The 19,596-nt window shown below is 32.7% G+C and overlaps 2 protein-coding genes across 5 annotated transcripts in view; one reads left to right on the top strand and one right to left on the bottom strand.

The window, feature by feature from the left end:
- The window catches only part of LOC111046328 (ER degradation-enhancing alpha-mannosidase-like protein 3), an 84,062-nt gene that overhangs the window by 46,187 nt on the left and 18,279 nt on the right, over nt 1-19,596 (top strand). The window lies entirely within an intron of this gene.
- LOC111046329 (probable cytochrome P450 6a13) lies at nt 1,817-18,120 on the bottom strand. Of its 3 annotated transcripts, XM_039431678.1 has the most exons (6): nt 17,888-18,089; nt 13,619-13,666; nt 12,618-13,494; nt 8,448-8,669; nt 5,499-5,750; nt 1,817-2,607 (listed from the first exon to the last, which is right to left on the bottom strand). In XM_039431678.1, exons 2-6 carry the CDS (start codon nt 13,637-13,639, stop codon nt 2,435-2,437), a joined length of 1,545 nt encoding a protein of 514 aa, XP_039287612.1. In that variant the 5' UTR covers nt 13,640-13,666; nt 17,888-18,089; the 3' UTR covers nt 1,817-2,434. The 3 variants fall into 3 exon arrangements, with proteins under 3 accessions (XP_039287612.1, XP_039287611.1, XP_039287610.1); XM_039431677.1 differs by lacking the exon at nt 13,619-13,666 and having other exon boundaries at nt 12,618-13,543; nt 17,888-18,120; XM_039431676.1 differs by lacking the exon at nt 13,619-13,666 and having other exon boundaries at nt 12,618-13,543; nt 18,024-18,115.

Consider the following 19,596-nt stretch of genomic DNA (forward strand, 5'->3'; position numbering starts at 1 on the left):
TTTTAATCAATGAACTTCTAATTAAAGAATTGACACAAGATTGAAATGTTTAACATAATCGCTTTAAGCGGATAGCGCTATCTCTTTCTCACTTTGCTCTGTTGCCAGATCGTATCTTAACAATGTAAAGTTAATAATTAATTAACAAAATATTTCATCTTAGTTTTGAAAATTCATTATGAAATTTTAACAGGGTTATAGTGGATGATGAGGAATACTATTTTTGAAAAAACGTGGGAAGCACAGACTTTTATAAAACCTTTTGAACGAATTTTGGAAATTATTGATATTTAATCATTACATAGAATTATCAGTATTTTTGTCAATGGGGCTTTACTTTATTATTTATTTGTTGTTGATTGAAGATTTTAATTAATGATGCATTTAATCGGGAACTTGTGTTAGAATAGTTTGTCGGTTTCTTGAGTAGATTGTAATTCCATTAAAGAACAATATTGATAGCTTCCTTTATAAATTGATGATAATGTTGGTTTAAGGTTTGAATCTTTATCATATTTTAATCAAGTACATGGAATGATAAAATGATTATGAAACTGATTTCCATAAAATTATTATTAGTACAAAGTACAACATTTTGATTCCTTTTGTTTTAATAATTCCAGTTACAAGCAGCAATTTTTTAAAGCTTAATGAAACTGATTTCCATAGAATTATTATTAGTACAAAGTACAACATTTTGATTCCTTTTGTTTTAATAATTCCAGTTATAAGCAGCACTTTTTTAAAGCTTTTGATGTTGGAGTGAAATCAGTTTTTAACATCACATATTATTATTTTAAGTTTATTCACATTTTAATTAGTCAAGCGAAACCAATGATTGGTCATACTATTTGATAATTGTGACTGTCTTCCTAACAAAATTACATTAATCTCTTGACTGTTATAATTATTTGTTAAAATTTTATGTTCCAATGTTTATTTTTCAATAAAAATGTTTTGCATTTTTCTTTTGTTTTCTCATCATTTTGCTTCCTATCTTTAATTTATTATTAGTATTTATCATTATGTTTCAAATGTTTACATTTCAACTTTTAGATATCGAATTAACAATGGTGTAGTATATGATCAAGATTCAAACCCTTAGCCAACTATAGAAATTTTAAAAAATATGAAACAAATAATATAACAATACGTTCTTCCAACATGATCCAAAACTACGAATATTTAATACGGTACTTGAAAAACATTCATCTCCGCTTATTAAGAAAATTTCAAGTGTTGATGTTTATAATTTTGTGTCATTAAATAATTATGGTTTTTCACACTTGGAAATGAAAATTCGAATTCAATTAATTGAAGATTGATTATAACAGAGCCCAGGCTTAGTTTCTCTAACAAAATTACATTCAATCACAAAAAATTGTATCTATTTTTGAATATCATGAGGAAACCAACTAAAGTTTCACCACATGCTTTCATAATTGAAATAGGTGAGATAAAATCAGTATCTCTTTTGCTAGGTTTAGTTCCTGCTGCTATTTTGGTACAAGCCTAACATTTTATGACCCTTTTATGAAGCAAAGTATGAGATGCTTATTCCCATAAGACTGCACGAGATGATAGTGATATTTTTCTCTTTGCTATTTAAAAATGAAAAAGCCATTGCCCTCACTTCACGTTAAGCTAGAGTAATCTTAATTGCCTTTATCAATTCTTTATAGAGTCTTAAAAGAATTTTCCACTCTGTTATGACATACTCATGTTTATTAGCTAGTTGTATTTCAGTTAGAATAAAGTGTATTACTTCAAAATTTATGGAACTTCTAGGATTAGCACAATAAAATACTCTCCGGGATTCCATTTCAGTCAAATACGTTTTATTGCTTTTATTTACATATTATAAACTAAACCTGATCCATAAATAATTATGAATTTTTATCTTAGTTCCTTATGATTATGAGACAATTTACGTATTACCAACTAAACTTAATTGATACATTCTTATAAAAGTATATAGAATTTTCTTAGGATAAATTCATAAATCAAAGTTTATAATGACATGAGGCTTTGGTATGAAATCATGACAAAGAACTTATTTATTTGAAAATCGCTTCCCGTTGGTTCGGAACCCACTTTAGGCTGAAGGTCCACTCACCTCTAATCATCATTCAATGCATTACCCACGCACAAGTCTGGAGCTCATGTGGGTATCACCCTCAGGAGTGTAGAGTATTCACACTGTTCAATTTAGAAGGTTGTAGGATCTACTAAAATATGTATCAAGTACTATACATAATGTTGGTCACTCAGTACAATACATGATCACTCATGATGTTGGTCACTCATTTCTTTTAAATATCTTATTTTTGGAGAAACCATATAGAAAAGATACAGATCTTTGAAAGTCCAACATTTTTCATTCTTGGTAAAACTCAAAACATAGAAATATTTACTAATTTTTTTGTGAATTAATCTACTTTATTTTGGTGAAATTAATGTAAATTTCATGCTCAGACTGCATTAGTATTCGTCGAGGTTTCATTTTCAGTGGTAGTGTTGCTTTGCTTTTTTCATTCAGTGTCAACTTATAATGCAGCAGTATAGAGCTTAGAGTCGTTTTCAGCTCCTGGAGGGCGAATCTTGCTCCTGGAAAAGAAAAAAGAAAGGAATTCGTTTATTTATTGGATAAAATGAACAAATTATTGTATTAACTATTCAACTTATCATCTATCTCCATTTTATCATAGAGAAACAATAGCGTAAGTAGATATCCCATGGTATAGGGAATTTATGTCGCAACTTTTACTGTTAACTCAAGCCGATTACTGTCGATTATTGTCAATTTTTACTGTTTTGTTGGGGTGATAATGTATGAACGGCTATTGAGAGACTACCAGCGTCACACAGCTGCATAGGAAAGAACTACGTGAACTATCGGCTTGGGATAACAGTAAAAGTTGCGACATAAACGCCCTATACCATGGGATATCTACTTATGCTATCATTTCTCTATGATTTTATACTGTATTTAAAAAAGTAGCTAAATGAAAGAGTTAATTGGATAAAGCAAACAAATTAAGTTATCGATTTATTTTAAGTGAATCACCAATTTTTTGAACTTTAGTCTGCATTCTATTCTCAACTATTTCAAATTTCTAGTTTGGAAAATTTCAGCAAATAAAACTATAGATCTCATTTGAGTCTATAAATTAAGATTGAATACTTTCTAGTCTTACTAAACTCGAATAAGTCTGGGTTAGTGGGCAAATCTTCAAGTAGTACTTTAATATTTTTAAATTAATTAGGTTTTAATAATTTAAACACAATTTATTTCATATAAGAGTCACATCCTGAATTTGGCTTTCCAGCCGGAAGAACTTCTCAATGACAGTAACAAAGTTGAGATCCCGTAAATAGATTACCAGTCGGTGTTATTTACATTATTTCAAGTGTTATCAATAATCACAGTTCGTGTTAAAAGTTCAAAATTTTGAACTTATTAAAAAATTAAACTTGTATTAGTTGGAATAGAAACAGTTTTGAGCTACAGTTTTGGTCGACGTTATAATGGAAAATTAGAAAGATATGAGAATAGCTTTGCCGATTGCCACAGCCTTCTATACCGGTATGTTTATCTGATCTAGTACTGTTAATTATCAAATTACATTTTATTCGCCAAAAAAAATATTTTACAATGATTAAAAAATAATAGATTTCCATCATTCAGCTTAAATATTTTGTTAACCAATAATACTTGTTAACCAATAATACTTCTACATTGTTAAAAAACTTAGTGTCCGGTTTCCCATTAGGGGACTTTGGACTATATACGGCGAGGTGGATCTACCCTTGGGTCTCCCCACCATTTAAAGCCATACGCTAATAATAATATAATAATTAAAATAAACGATCTGACAACCATGCGGAGTTAGAAAAGGATAGCTCTATCTGCTTTGTGGAATGATGGACAAGGATAGTAACACCAATGTTGATCAAATACTGCCATTATAACGTGGACCTCACTATAATAGTTTTTGGCTTGAGCCTGTTTTTACTTTCCTCAGGTGCTATGATTGTAGTCAATGAATAAATATTCAATATTTTAATGAATAAATATTCAATATTCTCTCAGGTGTTATGATTAAATAAATAAATAATTATTATTGAACGAAAATCCCTATAAAATGCTGTAAATCACCCCGAAGACTTCTGCTACTGCAAATATTGACTACAGGGTAAATAGCTTGATGGAAGTTCCTCGATGAGCGCTAGGCTACTATACAATAGTTATTTGTGAAACTAGTGCGCAGAGTGACAGTTTGCTGCACCGAAAGAAACGTTCACACGAGCCGTAGGCGAGGGCGGAATGGTTTCTTGAGTGCAGCAGAGGAACTTTGCGCACGTATTTCACATTAAATTTTTCCTACAGTTACCATTGAATATGAGAAGTGTTTGATTATGGGTAAAATGATAGCTGAAATCTATCGGAAAAGTGATTCTTTGCGTTCTGTAATCAGTGCAGGAATGGCCACTTTTTAAGTTAACTGTAGGAAAAAATTATTTGTCAGCCGGGGAACAAATAATTTTTGAATAGGATCGCTCATCGAATTTCCATCTAGCTGTTTACCCTGTTGTCAATATTTGCAGTAGCAGAAGTCTTCGGGGTGATTTACAGCATTTAATTGGGATTTAGCTTAATAATTTGTTTTACAATTCAAAAATTAATTTATTTCGCACAACATAATATTATTTCAAAACATTGTACCGGCTAAAAATACACTAGTAGTTCTGTGAACAGTAGACCTCGCGCTCAGTAAGTTACATTGACCTGTGGTTATGTTTTCTCAAAAATTAATATATAATTTATCATTTTAAAATGTCTAGAAAAAATCCTAAATAAACATAGAGCTTTCTGTCCTATCGTACTGTGACGTGTCGTCCCGGAATGTGAGTGTGAGCGCTGTTATCAGGTCTGGCTGCAACTGTCTACAACGTTGATGGAAAGATACATTTTCAAGATGTTCGATGTTTTTGAACGGGTAGTATTATAGTCCACTAAACAGCTGATTTATGATGAATAATTCTATAGTCTGATTTTTACTCTAATATTGGCGTATGAAGGAGGCTCCTTTTTTCTTTTATATTATCCTTTAATTGCAAAATTTCCAAAACCATATGTATACGTCGACGCGCAATTTAAAAAGGAGCATACCTGTCAAGTTTCATGATCTATCAACGCGTTTCGCCGTAAATGCACAACATATAAACATATAAACATTTAAACATTAAGAGAAATGCCAAACTGTCGACTTGAATCTTAGACCTCACTTCGCTCGGTCAAAAGTAAAAAAACTAATGAAAATCCACTTTGAAAAACAACTTATTCTAACATTATTTGTTTTGCTTTAGAGGACAAAAACATAAATCAAAAACATTAATAATTATTATAAATTCATTAGTATTTGAATAATTGCAATAATTATCTCAGTAATTTCCATCTGTAAATAAATAAATGAATAATTAAATTGGCTACTCACCTATACAAATTCGAGGCCCATCTCCAAACGGCATATAGGTGCAAGGGGGTCTTGACCTCTTGTTTTCTTCAGTGAACCGTTCTGGGTCGAACTTTTGAGGTTCAGGGTAGTATTTGGGGTCATGGTGGATGGGGTAGACTGGAATTACTACCCTGTCCCCCACTTCCAGTTTACCCTTTGCCCCGGGCACCTGCCATGCCTTAGTGCAACGCCTTATCAGTGAACCGGCAATCGGGTATTTTCTGAGTGTCTCTGAAATCAATGTAAATCATATTTATTTATTTATCTAATCATTTAGAATTACACACTTATAGAAAAGTAGCACAGGCTTATAAGCCCAAAACGGTTCCAATTCTAATTTATACAACAGTGCAAATTAATAAAAACAATATAAAAATCTTGAAGTACCCTTTATTTTTAAAAACTTTAAAATAGTTCAACAACTAGTTTCGACTAGTTTTATTATTTTTTTTTTAATAAAGGGCACTTCAAAATGTTAATATTGTTTCTATTAATTTATTAAAAGTAGCCCATGTGAATGAAGTGTTTTTAAAAGTGCAAATGTAGCTAGGTTATATCATAGAGAAACAATAGCATAAGTAGATATCCCATGGTATGGGGCGTTTATGTCACAACTCTTACTGTTATCTCAAGCCGATAGTCCACGTATTTCTTTCCCAAAAAGCTGTGTGACGCTAGTAGAATCTCATATTGTGTCGTTCATACTCTCTCACCCGGCCAAAACAGTAAAAATCAACAATAATTGATAGTAATCGACTTGAGATAACAGTAAAAGTTGCGACATAAACGCCCTATACCATGGCATATCTACTTATGCTATTGTTTCTCTATGGTTATATGTTACTTCAACATACTTCAATTCCGCCTAATTTACAAAATTCAAGAAACACTAAAATCATTTTTGATTGAAAGAATAAGACTTTGATATTGTCAATACCACTTTTATTTATTCGAAAATTAATTTATAATTCAGAACCAGGTTTCATGGTAAAACCTACCACATCTTCAGCTGAACTAATAAGTTTGTTGTTATTGGAGGAACAGGAAATTCAATTTTAGGTAATCATTTTTGAATTGAACAAATACAAATTTGAATGATGAGAGAACTCTTCTGAGCCGTTGAAATCTTTAAACGATTTAATAACGTTTTAATAATAAAGATAGAATTTGTTAGAGCAGTTGATATTAATAATAGATGTTTAAACAATAGACTAAAAATGTAACTCTTCAGCAAACGTTTGTTTAAGTTAAGATAGCCTTCATTTCTTGATGATTACGAATTTTCTTCGTTAGGAAGATTACAAGTAGTAGAAAAAGAAGAAGGAAGAAAAAGAAGAAGAAGAAGGAGGTGAATAAGAGAAGAAGTGAATAAGAAGAAGAAGAAGCAGAGAAGGAAGAGAAAAACAGAAGAAGAAGCAGCAGAGAAGGAGGAGAAACCAGAAGAAGAAGAGAAGGAGGAGAAAAACGGAAGAAGAAGAAGAAGAAGAAGAAGAAGAAAAAGAAGATCAAGGGGGAGAGAAAGAGCGAAAAGGAGGAGGAGGAGAAGAAAAGGAAGAAAAAAATAAGAAGAAGAAGAGGGGAGAGAAGAATAGAATAGGATGACTGCCTTTATTTTATACCTGGGAGGGCGAAGTTAGGGCGCAGTCGGCCCTCTCTTACACTTAACCCTCCAATACAATACAAAATTATAATTTAACAAGCAATACTCAGTAAAATGAAATAAAACAAAACGATATTATAAATGAAAAAACTAAAAAAAAATAACTATAATAATAATAATAAGTGGAATAGTTGAATAAACTTAAAAGTAGAGCATTCTTTAAATGTAAAATAACAAAGATCAGTTGGGAAATGAATACAACATTACAACATTTATGACGGAATGATAGGATCGAAGAAGCAAAAAAGAGCAATATGGCTACAAACCTTACAAGCAAGATGAGAAAATAAGGAAATTAATAAATACTTCTAGCATGAAATTAACTAATTTTAAGAGAAAAAGAGTATTTTTTATATCTGTCTTTAGAGTTTACTTTTAAAGTTGAACTTGATTCTCTTAAAATTACTCTAAAGAAATTAATTTTGAGACTGAATAAATGAATGTATCATGAGAATGAGAGAAGAAGTAGAAGGAGAGAAGAGAAGGAGGAGAAGAGGAAGAAGAAGATCAATGTAGAGAAGAAGAGAAAGACGATTGATTTCACACAATTGGCAGATTGAAAATGCCCTTTTCAAACTATTTAGCCACATAATAATTTTAAAAAAGGTACTCAGATTTCTATTTTCATCCATAAGTGTTATAAAAATTGTCATTCCCATTATTACAAATAGTCTACCCTTATTATCATTGAATAAAAAACATATTTTTATAAATAAAGATATTTATCTGGGGCCACTCCCGTGTTTCGGATGGACACGTTAAGTCGTTGGTCTCGGCTGCCTAAACAGCAGTCGTTAGGTCATGTCAGAGGCCCTGAAATTGATCAGTTGCGACCTGAAAACTCTGACACCAGACCTGAGCCAGCCAGGTCACTCGATATTATTATTATTTAGCTAAGTTCTAGACTTAAAACAGCTGGTGTCAGAAAATTGGCTTTACGAAATGGGGCGTAGACGCGGTCAACGTTTAAATTCACTTTTTGTGTAGTTGAGAAGTTGATATTGTGGTAATTATTCATATTGAATGAAAAAGATTAAGAAATTGTCAAAAACCACTGATTTATTGATAATTAGAAAGACCGGTTTCGGTTATTACACCATTGTCAATCTCTGATAAACTAATGATGTTTATCAGAGATTGACAATGGTGTAATAACCGAAACCGGTCTTTCTAATTATCAATAAATCAGTGGTTTTTTGACAATTTCTTAGTCTTTTTCATTGAAAACGTTTAGATTAATAGATTTTAAAAAGTTTGCCGACACTTACCAGAAATGACGCGGTCTAAGTAGTCCATATCTTTAGTTGAGTCGTAGTTTATTGCTCCATATTTCTCGAAGGTTGTCTGCACCTCTTGACGCAGCTTGTTTTGTATATCTTGGTTGACTGCCAGTTCGTACATGCTGAATGTTAGTGTGGTGGCGGTCGTCTCAAACCCCGCAATGAAGAAGATAAATGTGTTGGCTGCTAGTAGTTTATCGTCAAGAATAACTGTAAAATAACATAAATTTATGTTTTGAGCCCTTTTTCATAATTTGGGAAATTATAATGTTGTCAAATATACTTTACATTATATAGTGAGGTCCACTTTATAATATGGCAGTGTTTGATTAGCAATGGTATTGCTATCCTTGTCTATCATTCAACAAAGCGGATAGCGCTATCTCTTTCTCGCTTTGCTCTGTTGCCAGTTCGTCTTTTAACAATGTAGAATTAATAATTAACAAAATATCTCATATTAATTATGAAAATTCATGATGAAATTATTGAAAAATATAATTTCTTGCTTAATAAAATATAATTGATTATTTTAAACGAGAATGAACCGTTAATATTACATCAATAAACATGTATCAGCTACCGTCTATAGAAGGTTATTATTATTAAACGAAAATTTAAATTAAATGCTGTAAATCACCCCGAAGACTTCTGCTACTGCAAATATTGACAACAGGGTAAACAGCTAGATGGAAAATAGAATACTAGATGGTCTATAGGAGGCATTGACAAGACAGATGATCGGCAACGTTTATCTCCTATCTTTTTCCACTGCCATCATAACGTGGACCTTACTATAGACCCTTTTTCATAATTGAGGAAATTGATAATGTTGTTAAATTTACAATAAAGTTGTGTTGTGACGATGGTGTGGTGCTTCTCCATAATGGATAACAAAGAATAAAAAACTAGACATTGTCAATCACTCTTCATAAAATGTGTATAAAAACTAAAGTAAAGAAAAAAGTAAAAACTTTACTCGTCAATAAAGTGGATATGACTATGTTATCTATTTTTTATGTATTTATGCATTCATAGATACAATATAATTCTCAACTATGAATAATGATTGGAAAAGGAGAACTGACTTGAAGTCCAAAACTGTCTCTTTCCCAAATTTTGATAGATATTGTCCTAAAATAGATTATGTTTATCACTTCATAAGTTCTGTCCAATTTTCTCGATTATTGTAAAAGAAAATGAGAATGTTACTCAATACTTAGCTATTGATCAAATAATGTTTCAATTATTATGGAGGGACAGTTTCTTTAGCCATATTTAGCCATCCTTGTTTCCCAAATTTAGTCGAATTAATTTTTAAAGTGAGATTATATCAGAGAATGTTTTCAACGAAGCTCAAATATATAAATATATGAATTTCTTTACAATATATGAAATGAAAATGAACTTTACTATGTCTTTGAATAATACAAGAGTTGATTATAATCATGGTTTTCTAATTAATTATATTATAGTCCGTGCAATCCTTAGACTAGGCGCACACCAGTTAGTCAAGACAAGACAAGACATAATCAGACAAGTTTAGTCACAATACTTCACAGTGTTGCTTATGACGCAACTCACAATGATTAGTCATTGCAATTAGACATGTCTTCATAAGCAACTATGTGAAGTATTGTGACTAAACGTGTCTGATCATGTCTTGTCTTGTCTTGACTAAGTGGTGTGCGCCTAGCCTAAGTTTGTAGCACGGAGCTTTATGGCCAATGTTATTTCAATAGAACAATAGGAGCCACGGTTGTCGCTTTTATGTTAATTCTATCAAAAAGACTTATGCTCTCTTTTTTTCGCTCTTTCATACAATTTTTTCACAAGCTCTCTTGGCCCTGTGAAATCTGGCAGCGCTGTACTTCATTAGACTGGGCATACACCGGTTAGTCAAGACAAGACTAGTCACGTTTAGTCACAATACTTCACATAGTTGCTTATGAAGACATGTCTAATTGCAATGACTAATCAGTGTGCGGAGTTGCGTCACAAGCAGCTATGTTAAGAATTGTGACTAAACGTGACTTGTCTTGTCTTTACTAACCGGTGTACGCCCAGCCAAAGGCGCACACCAGTTAGTCAAGGCAAGACAAGACATGATCAGACACGTTTAGTTACAATACTTTACATGGTTGCTTATGAAGACATGTCTAATTGCAATGACTAATCAGTGTGAGATGCGTCACAAGCAGCTATGTGAAGTATTGTGACTAAACGTGACTAGTCTTGTCTTTACTAACCGGTGTACGCCCAGCCAAAGGCGCACACCAGTTAGTCAAGGCAAGACAAGACATGATCAGACACGTTTAGTTACGGCTGTGCAAAGGCTAAAAATAAACTTTCTTCACGTGATATTTTCAAAGTTTTTCGATTTGTATATCATCAAGCTAACAAAATGAAAAAGTTTTCTCAGGAAAACATTTTTTTCCGATCATTACTTTTTGAGATAGAAATGAGCGCCTAAAGTTTGAATTTTTGGGACAGAACATTTCAAATTTGGTAAGAGATAAAACCATGAGATTTAGAGGTTAGATTCTTCATGGTATTGTTGATCTAGTAAAACAAAAATTTTCTGAAAATATACATTTTTAAGATATTCAATTTACTAAAAATAACTTCTAGTCAAGTTATTTTTGGTAAATTGAATAACTTTTTCAAAAATTGATATTTTCAGAAAATTTTCATTTTACTAGATCAGCAATACCATGAAGAATCCATCCTCTAAATCTCATGGATTTATATCTTACCGAATTTGAAATTTTCTGTCCCAAAATTTTAAACTTCAGGCGCCCATATCTCAAAAAGTAATGATCGGAAAAAAATGTTTCCCTGAGAAAACTTTTTCATTTTGATAGCTTGGTGATATACAAATCGAAAAACTTTGAAAAATATCACGTGCAGAAAGTTTATTTTTAGCCTTTGCACAGCCTTAAAATACTTCACATAGCTGCTTGTGACGCAGCTCACACTGATTAGTCATTGCAATTAGACATGTCTTCATAAACAACTATGTGAAGTATTGTGACTGACGCTAGGCACACACCAGTTAGTCAAAACAAGACAAGGCATGATCAGACACAATACTTCACATAGTTGCTTATGAAGACTTGTCTAATTGCAATGACTAATCGGTGTGTGTTGCGTCATAAGCAGCCATGTGAAGTATTGTGTCTGATCATGTCTTGTCTTGTCTTAACTAACTGGTGTGTGCCTAGCCTTGTGAGGCAAATCACACTGTTTAGTCATTGCAATTAGACATGTCTTCATAAGTAACAATGTGAAGTATTGTGACTAAACGTGTCTTGTCTTTTCTTGACTAACTGGTGTGTGCCTAGCCTAAGGTTTGCACAGACTAGGAGCAGACTAAAAGTATATACAGACTTTTGTATAGACGCTGCCAGTTTAAATTTCTTTCAAATATAAATTATAATACAGATAGTCCAGTCAAGGAAAGGTTATAGAGGGAAAAGTTGGTAAGACAATTTTTGACCCTGTAGTTCTGTTGAGGGCAGTAAGGAGGTAAACATATCAAAAGTCCTCACCCCTGCCCCCTGTGCTATGGGGGTGGGGGTGGTTTAAAGCGAAAATAGAAAAAAATGGTGGCAAACGTGTTTTTTTCAAAAATTTCACAACTTCAAGAGCGGATATCTTGAAAACTAGAGGAGATATAAAAAAGTTGTACAATAAAATATTGTAGGATATTACAATAAATTACCGCTCTCACTCAGCGGTCAGGGTTTTGCCCTTGCTGGGTGGTGCCATGTAATTTTAATTTATTTGTAAAATAGCATAATATTATAATCTAGAATATTTCTTTTGTAAGTTTTTATTTTGTATTTTGTTTTTATGGGCAATAAAGATGTTTGAGAAAAAAATTATGTAAGCTTTAATTTGTTACATGACAGTCAAGTCCTTAAGATATATAGTTTTTGAGTTTTATGCGAGAAACCAAAAAAATGTACCTTTAAACCACCCCCACCCCTTTAGTTGGTTGGGGTGGGGACTTTTGATAAGTTTACCTCCTTATTACTACCCTTAACAGAACTGCAGGGTCAAAAACTGTCTTCCAAACATTTCTCTCTATATCCTTTTTTGAGCATTCATTGCCTGGACTAAATTATAATAAAGAGGATAAATGGATAATTAAATTACCATGACTTTCGTTGTTGGGATCTATCTCCATATTCTCGTCGATTTTCTTGAGATTCATCAAAATCTGAATGAAGTCATTGCGTTCCACCTTGTTGTCCTCTCTATACTTCATGGTGTCGTTGACCAGGTTGATGAAAAAGTCCTCCTTGGATTTGTCGAAGGCCTTGACCCCGAGCAAGGACGGCAGACTGTCACTGATGACCCTCATGAAAGTCCTCACCTTGAAGCGCCACGAAGGTCTCAGTATGTCGCGTCCCATGCGACGAAACTCGGATTCTGGGTTTTTCAGGGAATTGAATTGCAGACCAAACGCGCAGGAGCCTATCACGTCGGTGGCCAGTTTTGACATCGATTCTTGCACGTCGATCAACTCTTTTTTGTTTGATTTCTCGTCGATCAATCCGCATAAATCATCGACACACTCGTTGAACTGGGGGGACATCAGTTTCAGTTTTCCAGAACTGAACGCTGGTGTCAGTTTTTGTCGCAGAGCTTTCCAGCGTTGTCCCGTCATGTTTAACAGATTCGCGTTCAGTGGGTCTAGTTTCATATCAACTGTTGTTCCACGATCATAGAAATGTACAAAATCTTTGACAAGGATCTGTTGTATGAGTTCAGGATCTTTGACCATAAGTAGTGGAGATCGGTTGGCGAACCAGCCACCATAGGCGTCATCAGCGAAGTAGTCATAGATAACCTGATGACAGGTGGTGATGTGTTGTCGGCCCATGGCCAGATCCAGGGTGTTCCCGAAGAAGGGCACCGGTTTCATGAATTTGATGCCCTTTTTCTCCCAGTGGCTGAATGTGTTGATGCCGAAGTAGTAGATTATGGACACTAGGCTGACAACTAGGAAGAAGATGTCGAACCAAGATACCTCGTAACCGAAGGCGTTCATTTTCGGGTTTTTTTTCTCTTCAATATTCCTGAAAAATTTGAATTTTTTGTGAATTTTGTTTATCAAATTCTGGAACTAGGAAGAAGATGTCGAACCATGATACCTCGTAACCGAAGGCGTTCATTTTCGGGGTTTTTTCTCTTCAATAATCCTGAAAAATTTGAATTTTTTGTGAATTTTGTTTATAAAATTCTGATTTTGTTTCAATTTTGATTTCTTGTTTATTAATTTATTTTTGAAAAATGTTTTTTCCTGTAAATTTTCATTAGAAATATTTGACTTGAACCTTGATACACTTTAAGTACACTATACCTATAGTGAGGTTCACGTTATAATGGCAGTGTTTGTTTAGCAATGGTATTGCTATCTTTGTCTATCATTCAACAAAGCGGATAGCGCTATCTCTTTCTCGCTTTGCTCTGTTGCCAGTTCGTCTTTTAACTTATGTAGAATTAATAATTAATTAACAAAATGTTTCATCTTGATTATGAAAATTCATTATGAAATTATTGAAAATATAATTGATTATTTTTAACGAGAATGAACAGTTGATATTACATCAATTAACCTGTATCAGCTACCGTCTATAGAAGGCATTGACAAGACTATAGGCATTGTCTATAGTCTATAGGCATTGTCTATAGAAGGCATTGATCGGCAACGTTTTTCTCCTATCTTTCTTCACTGCCATTATAACGTGGACCTCACTAGAGATCTATAGTGAGGTCCACGTTATAATGACAGTATTTGATCAACTTTAGTTTTGCTATCCTTGTCTATCTTTCGACAAAGCCGGAGGTACTATCCTTTTCTAGGTCCACAACGGTGCCAATTATGTTTTTGACAGTGTAGAAATATAATTAATTAATGCAGAAAATTGGCATCGCTATTCTTCTATCTTTATCCACTGCCATTATAACGTGGATCACACTATAGTCTTGATGAAGATGCTTAATGGACCTTATTGATCGAAAATGTGTCCATTCACAATCAATCAAAATTAAGATTTGTGTCTGATAAAACGTTACAGTATGTAACTTATGATAATGAAAAATATAAACTGTTTGGAAACCAGAATGATAGATTAAAAATCTTTAATTGAAAATAATTCTGCTGAAAATTTAACACCAAGTTCAGTTTTTATATTATGGATGCCTCGAGTTTATTAGTATGACTGCTAGAGAGCTAGAGAATTGTTTTAAATTCCGATTTTTAAGGTACAATAACACTGAATATGTAAACAATTACAGTTGTGTTTTGTGAGTGATGTTGTGGTACTCTTCCATAATGAAAAGTGGTTGACAATTTAAATTTGTGTTTTCATTATGTAAACAATTATTTTTCAATTTGTTGTTGCATTCCAATTTTTTGGGTGTTGATTTTCTTCAAATAATCCTGAAAAATTGAATCGTTTTGTAATTTTTTTTTGAAATCGTATTTCAAACTGATTTTAAATTGAAAAATCAACACCCAAATCTAATTCTAATGAATTGGATAATAAATCACACACTATTAGGTGTAGATTTTTTCTATAGGGTGTCTACAGATGTATTGCATTAAACCTAATCTCACTGTTGAAATCCAAACATTATGGTGGACATGAAAAACATAAATATCTAAATGAAAACACTTTATGATTATTATGATCTATTTTATCAATGAACTCCACTTTCGTAGCTTTTTCAGTCAAATTTCCTGAAGTACTTTTCAAGAGTTTTTATTTGTAGTTTACTAGTTTAGTTCCACAACATCAACAAAGATTCAACAAATAAAACAAATTATTTGTTGTGATAATTATCATATAACATACATCTTTGGTCCATTTATAGATTTTAAAACTACTGATTTTATTCAAAACATTTGGCTAGATGCTAAGAATGAAATAAATAAGAGAACGTGAATCCACACAAGTAATTACGTTTATAAATACATGCTCTGAAATTTTATTTCTAGACGATTGATTGATTATCGTCAATCTCGATTTCTAGGGAACTTGTTGTCTTATGACGTCATCCTATTAATAGTGTTCATAACTGTATCTGGTGAATCCTAATTGCTTCAACCTTATTTTCTGAGCCACAATAATATTTTGTATTCATATAAGAAACATTATTTGAATGTAGTATGGATATTTTATTGAATTTGATAGAGAAAAACAATCATTGTAGGTGGATGAGCTTCACATAATTGTTGTGAAACTTTTGATTTTGTAATATGAAATACATTATTGTAATGTTGTTATTAACCAGTAACCTCTTCCAAATTAAAGGCCCGGTTGCTCAACAGCTGATTAGATTTTAACCGTGGTTAATTTCACGGGAACCAATCAGAGAAGGCGTTTTTGAAAAGACGGTATTGTATGTCTGGATATTATTTTGTGTTGGTTGCACAACCGCCGGTTAAATGTTAACCATGATTGATTCCACAAGACGGCTTCTTTGATTGGTTCTCGTGGAATTAATCACGGTTAAAATTTAACCAGCTATTGTGCAACCAACACAAGATGATATCCAGACATACAATACCGCCTTATTTTCTGAGTTGGAATAATAGTTAGTATTTCAAAGAAGTATTTGAATGTAGTATAGATATTTCATTGAATTTAATAGAGAAAAAACAATTATTGTCGGTGGATGAGCTTCACATATTATACGGTTTTGTTGTGAAAATATTTATTTTGTAATGTGTAATACATTATTTTAATGTTGTTATTAACCAGTTACCTCTTCCAAAGTAACCTCTTTCTGGTTTGTCTGGATAATTATTATTTTGTGTTGGTTGCACAACAGCCGGTTAGATTTTAACCGTGATTAATTTCACGAGAACCAATCAGAGAAGGCGTTTTTGAAAAGACGGCTTCTTTGATTGGTTCTCGTGGAATTAATCACGGTTAAAATTTAACCGGCTGTTGTGTGAACCAACACAAAATAATATCCAGACATACAATACCGCCTTATTTTCTGAGTTGGAATAATAGTTAGTATTTCAAAGAAGTATTTGAATGTAGTATGGATATTTTATTGAATTCAATAGAGAAAAAACAATAATTGTCGGTGGATAAGCTTCACATATTATATTGTTGTGTTGTGAAAATATTTATTTTGTAATGTGTAATACATTATTTTAATGTTGTTATTAACCAGTAACCTCTTTCTGGTTTGTCTGAATATTATTTTGTGTTGGTTGCACAACAGCCGGTTAGATTTTAACCGTGATTAATTTCACGAGAACCAATCTTCTTTGATTGGTTCTCGTGGAATTAATCACGGTTAAAATTTAACCGGCTGTTGTGCAACCAACACAAAATAATACCAGACATATAATCAATACCGACGATTTTTCCAATTTAGTTTTCAATAGTATAAAAGAAAAAAACTTCATTTTCAAATAAATAATTCTTAATTAATTTTTGAAAAGTTTGGATCCGTTATTTGATTTCTTTAATGGTATTATCCAAATAAATAAATTGAAATTACAATAAGATTGAGACAGGAACAACTAACTTATTTAAAGCCTGATTAAGTTTTGTAGATGGTATTATCCAAATAAATAAATTGAAATTACAATAAGATTGAGATAGGAACAACTAACTTATTTAAAGCCTGATTAAGTTTTGTAGATGGTATGATTTAATATAGTAATAATATCAGTATCATATTAAAATATGATAGAAATTTCTGAGATATTGCAATAATTCAAATACTAATGAATTAATAATTATTATTAAACGAAAATCCAAATTAAATGCTGTAATTCACCCCGAAAACTTCTGCTACTTCAAATAATATTGACAACAGCTCTAGGGTAAACAGCTAGAAGGAAATTCGATAAGCGCTACTGTTCACAAATTATTTGTCAGCCCGGGAATCGAACCCAGTACCTCCTAATTGCCGGTCAGGAATGCTTACCCTTACACCAAACTGACAATCTCTGGATTTCCATCTAGCTGTTTACCTTATTGTCAATATTTGCAGAGGCAGAAGCCTTCGGGGTGAAGCATTTAATTTGGATTTTGGTTTGATAATAATTATTAAAATATGATGTGTTTACTTCATTGTATGAAGGTATTTTTGTATCTATCATTAGAATACAACTAGTAGCTTTAATGTCAGTTATAATGATTACTCTATTATAACAACTACATTAATATTTACGACAAAATAGAGATGAAATTCAAACTAAAAGTTTCAATTTATAACTAGGGACATTTTATTATAGGGACATTGTATATGTATATTAGGTACTTTATATTTCATCTCTAAATATAGAGAATTAACTCTAAATATAGAGATTAAATTCAAACTAAAAGTACAGTGTTATTCAGAATTAGGTTATAACACTTTCAAAATGAAAACTAATAAAACAAACTCACTTGTATGCTACAGAAACTACCTTCAATCACTTGATAATTATAACAAGGTTCAATTCACTGTCAATGACCTAAACTTAGAGAAACATTCACCATGTGAAGGCACACAAACACACACACTACAATTTCATAACCTTACTTTGTTGATAACAGAGATCCACTGAACTGAGTTGTCAACATAACCAGCTCTTGACTGGTTTTATAGAGTTTCAAGTGAGCGTCAGCTCTTGTATACTAGATGGCTTGGCCTAGTCAGATCTTCTCCCTCCATTTCACATTCTCCTCCTCTTCTTCTTCTTCTTCTTCTTCTCCTTCTTCTCCTTCTTCTTTTCAACTGTTTCTCCCTCATCTTTCTATCCGTTTCTTCCCACTACATATATGTGCGTGTGATGAGATAATTGAGTAAATTTTAGCTGGAGTGGAACTAAGCAGTGACTGCGTATATCTATATCTGGATATCTAGATGCAGTATGAATCATTTACAATGTACAGTTAGGCTTTTTGTGTAGCCTATTCATGGTATAGTTTATATATACGTCATCAGTCTATTTAGGTATATATATTAACATTCATTTTGTTGAATGGGGTTCATTGATAAATGTTAATGAAGTTTATGAATCTCAAAAGGTATGCTGTCAGATTGAATTGAATCCTACAATCGCTAATTCTGCATTCTTTTATTAAAAAAAGTAAATTCCTATGGCTTTTGTTGGTGGGGAGTCCCTTGCGGGAAGGTCCCACCGCCTGAATATTTATAATTTAAGCCGTCAATGGGCCTTACGACTGTCATACTTCAGCCGGGACCGATAGTTTAACGTGCCCATCCGATAACACGGGAGTGATCTGGTTAAAAGACTTTTGGTATTGAGAGGGTTTGAACCCGGGATCTCTATGCTGCTACGCAGGCACTCTATCCACTAGACCACGGATCACTCATTTTATTATTTTATTCCTTCAATGATACCATAGAGAAACAATCGCGTAAGTAGATATCCCATGGTATAGGGCATTTATGCCGCAACTTTTACTGTTATCCCAAGCCGATAGTTCACGTAGTTCTTTCCTATGCAGCTGTGTGACGCTGGTAGTCTCTCAAATTGTGCCGTTCATACACTATCGCCCCAACAAAACAGTGAAAATTGACAATAGTCGACAGTAATCGGCTTGAGATAACAGTAAAAGTTGCTACATAAATTCCCTATACAATGGGATATCTACTTACGCTATTGTTTCTCTATGATATAACTATAAGATAGTGACTATCTAACTTAAAACTTAAATAGATAATAACTCAATAATGGTATCATATAGCCGAAACATGTTGTAACTAAATAATTTTAGGGTACTTAGTGCCGGTTGCACAACAGCCGGTTAAATTTTAACCGTGATTAATTCCATGACAACCAATCAGAGAAGCTGTCTTTTCAAAAACGCCTTCTTTGATTGGTTCTCGTGAAATTAATCACGGTTAAAATTTAACCGGCTGTTGTGCAACCGGGCCTTAGATTTATATTTTTATTCATATTCAAAGGTAGCCCAAAACAAAAAAGACGAATCATAATGATATTATATGGAATACTTGAAGATCGTGCTATAAGGAAGGATTGAAAAGTGGGAAAGAGAAAAGAGTAGGAGAAGTTTAAATTTGAGAAATAATTTTAAGAAAAAAAATATAAGTCTGATTAGGCAGGTGAAAGAGCAAAACAGAGACA

The sequence above is a fragment of the Nilaparvata lugens genome, chromosome 6 (assembly GCF_014356525.2).
Source record: "Nilaparvata lugens isolate BPH chromosome 6, ASM1435652v1, whole genome shotgun sequence".
Taxonomy (NCBI): Eukaryota; Metazoa; Arthropoda; class Insecta; order Hemiptera; family Delphacidae; genus Nilaparvata; species Nilaparvata lugens.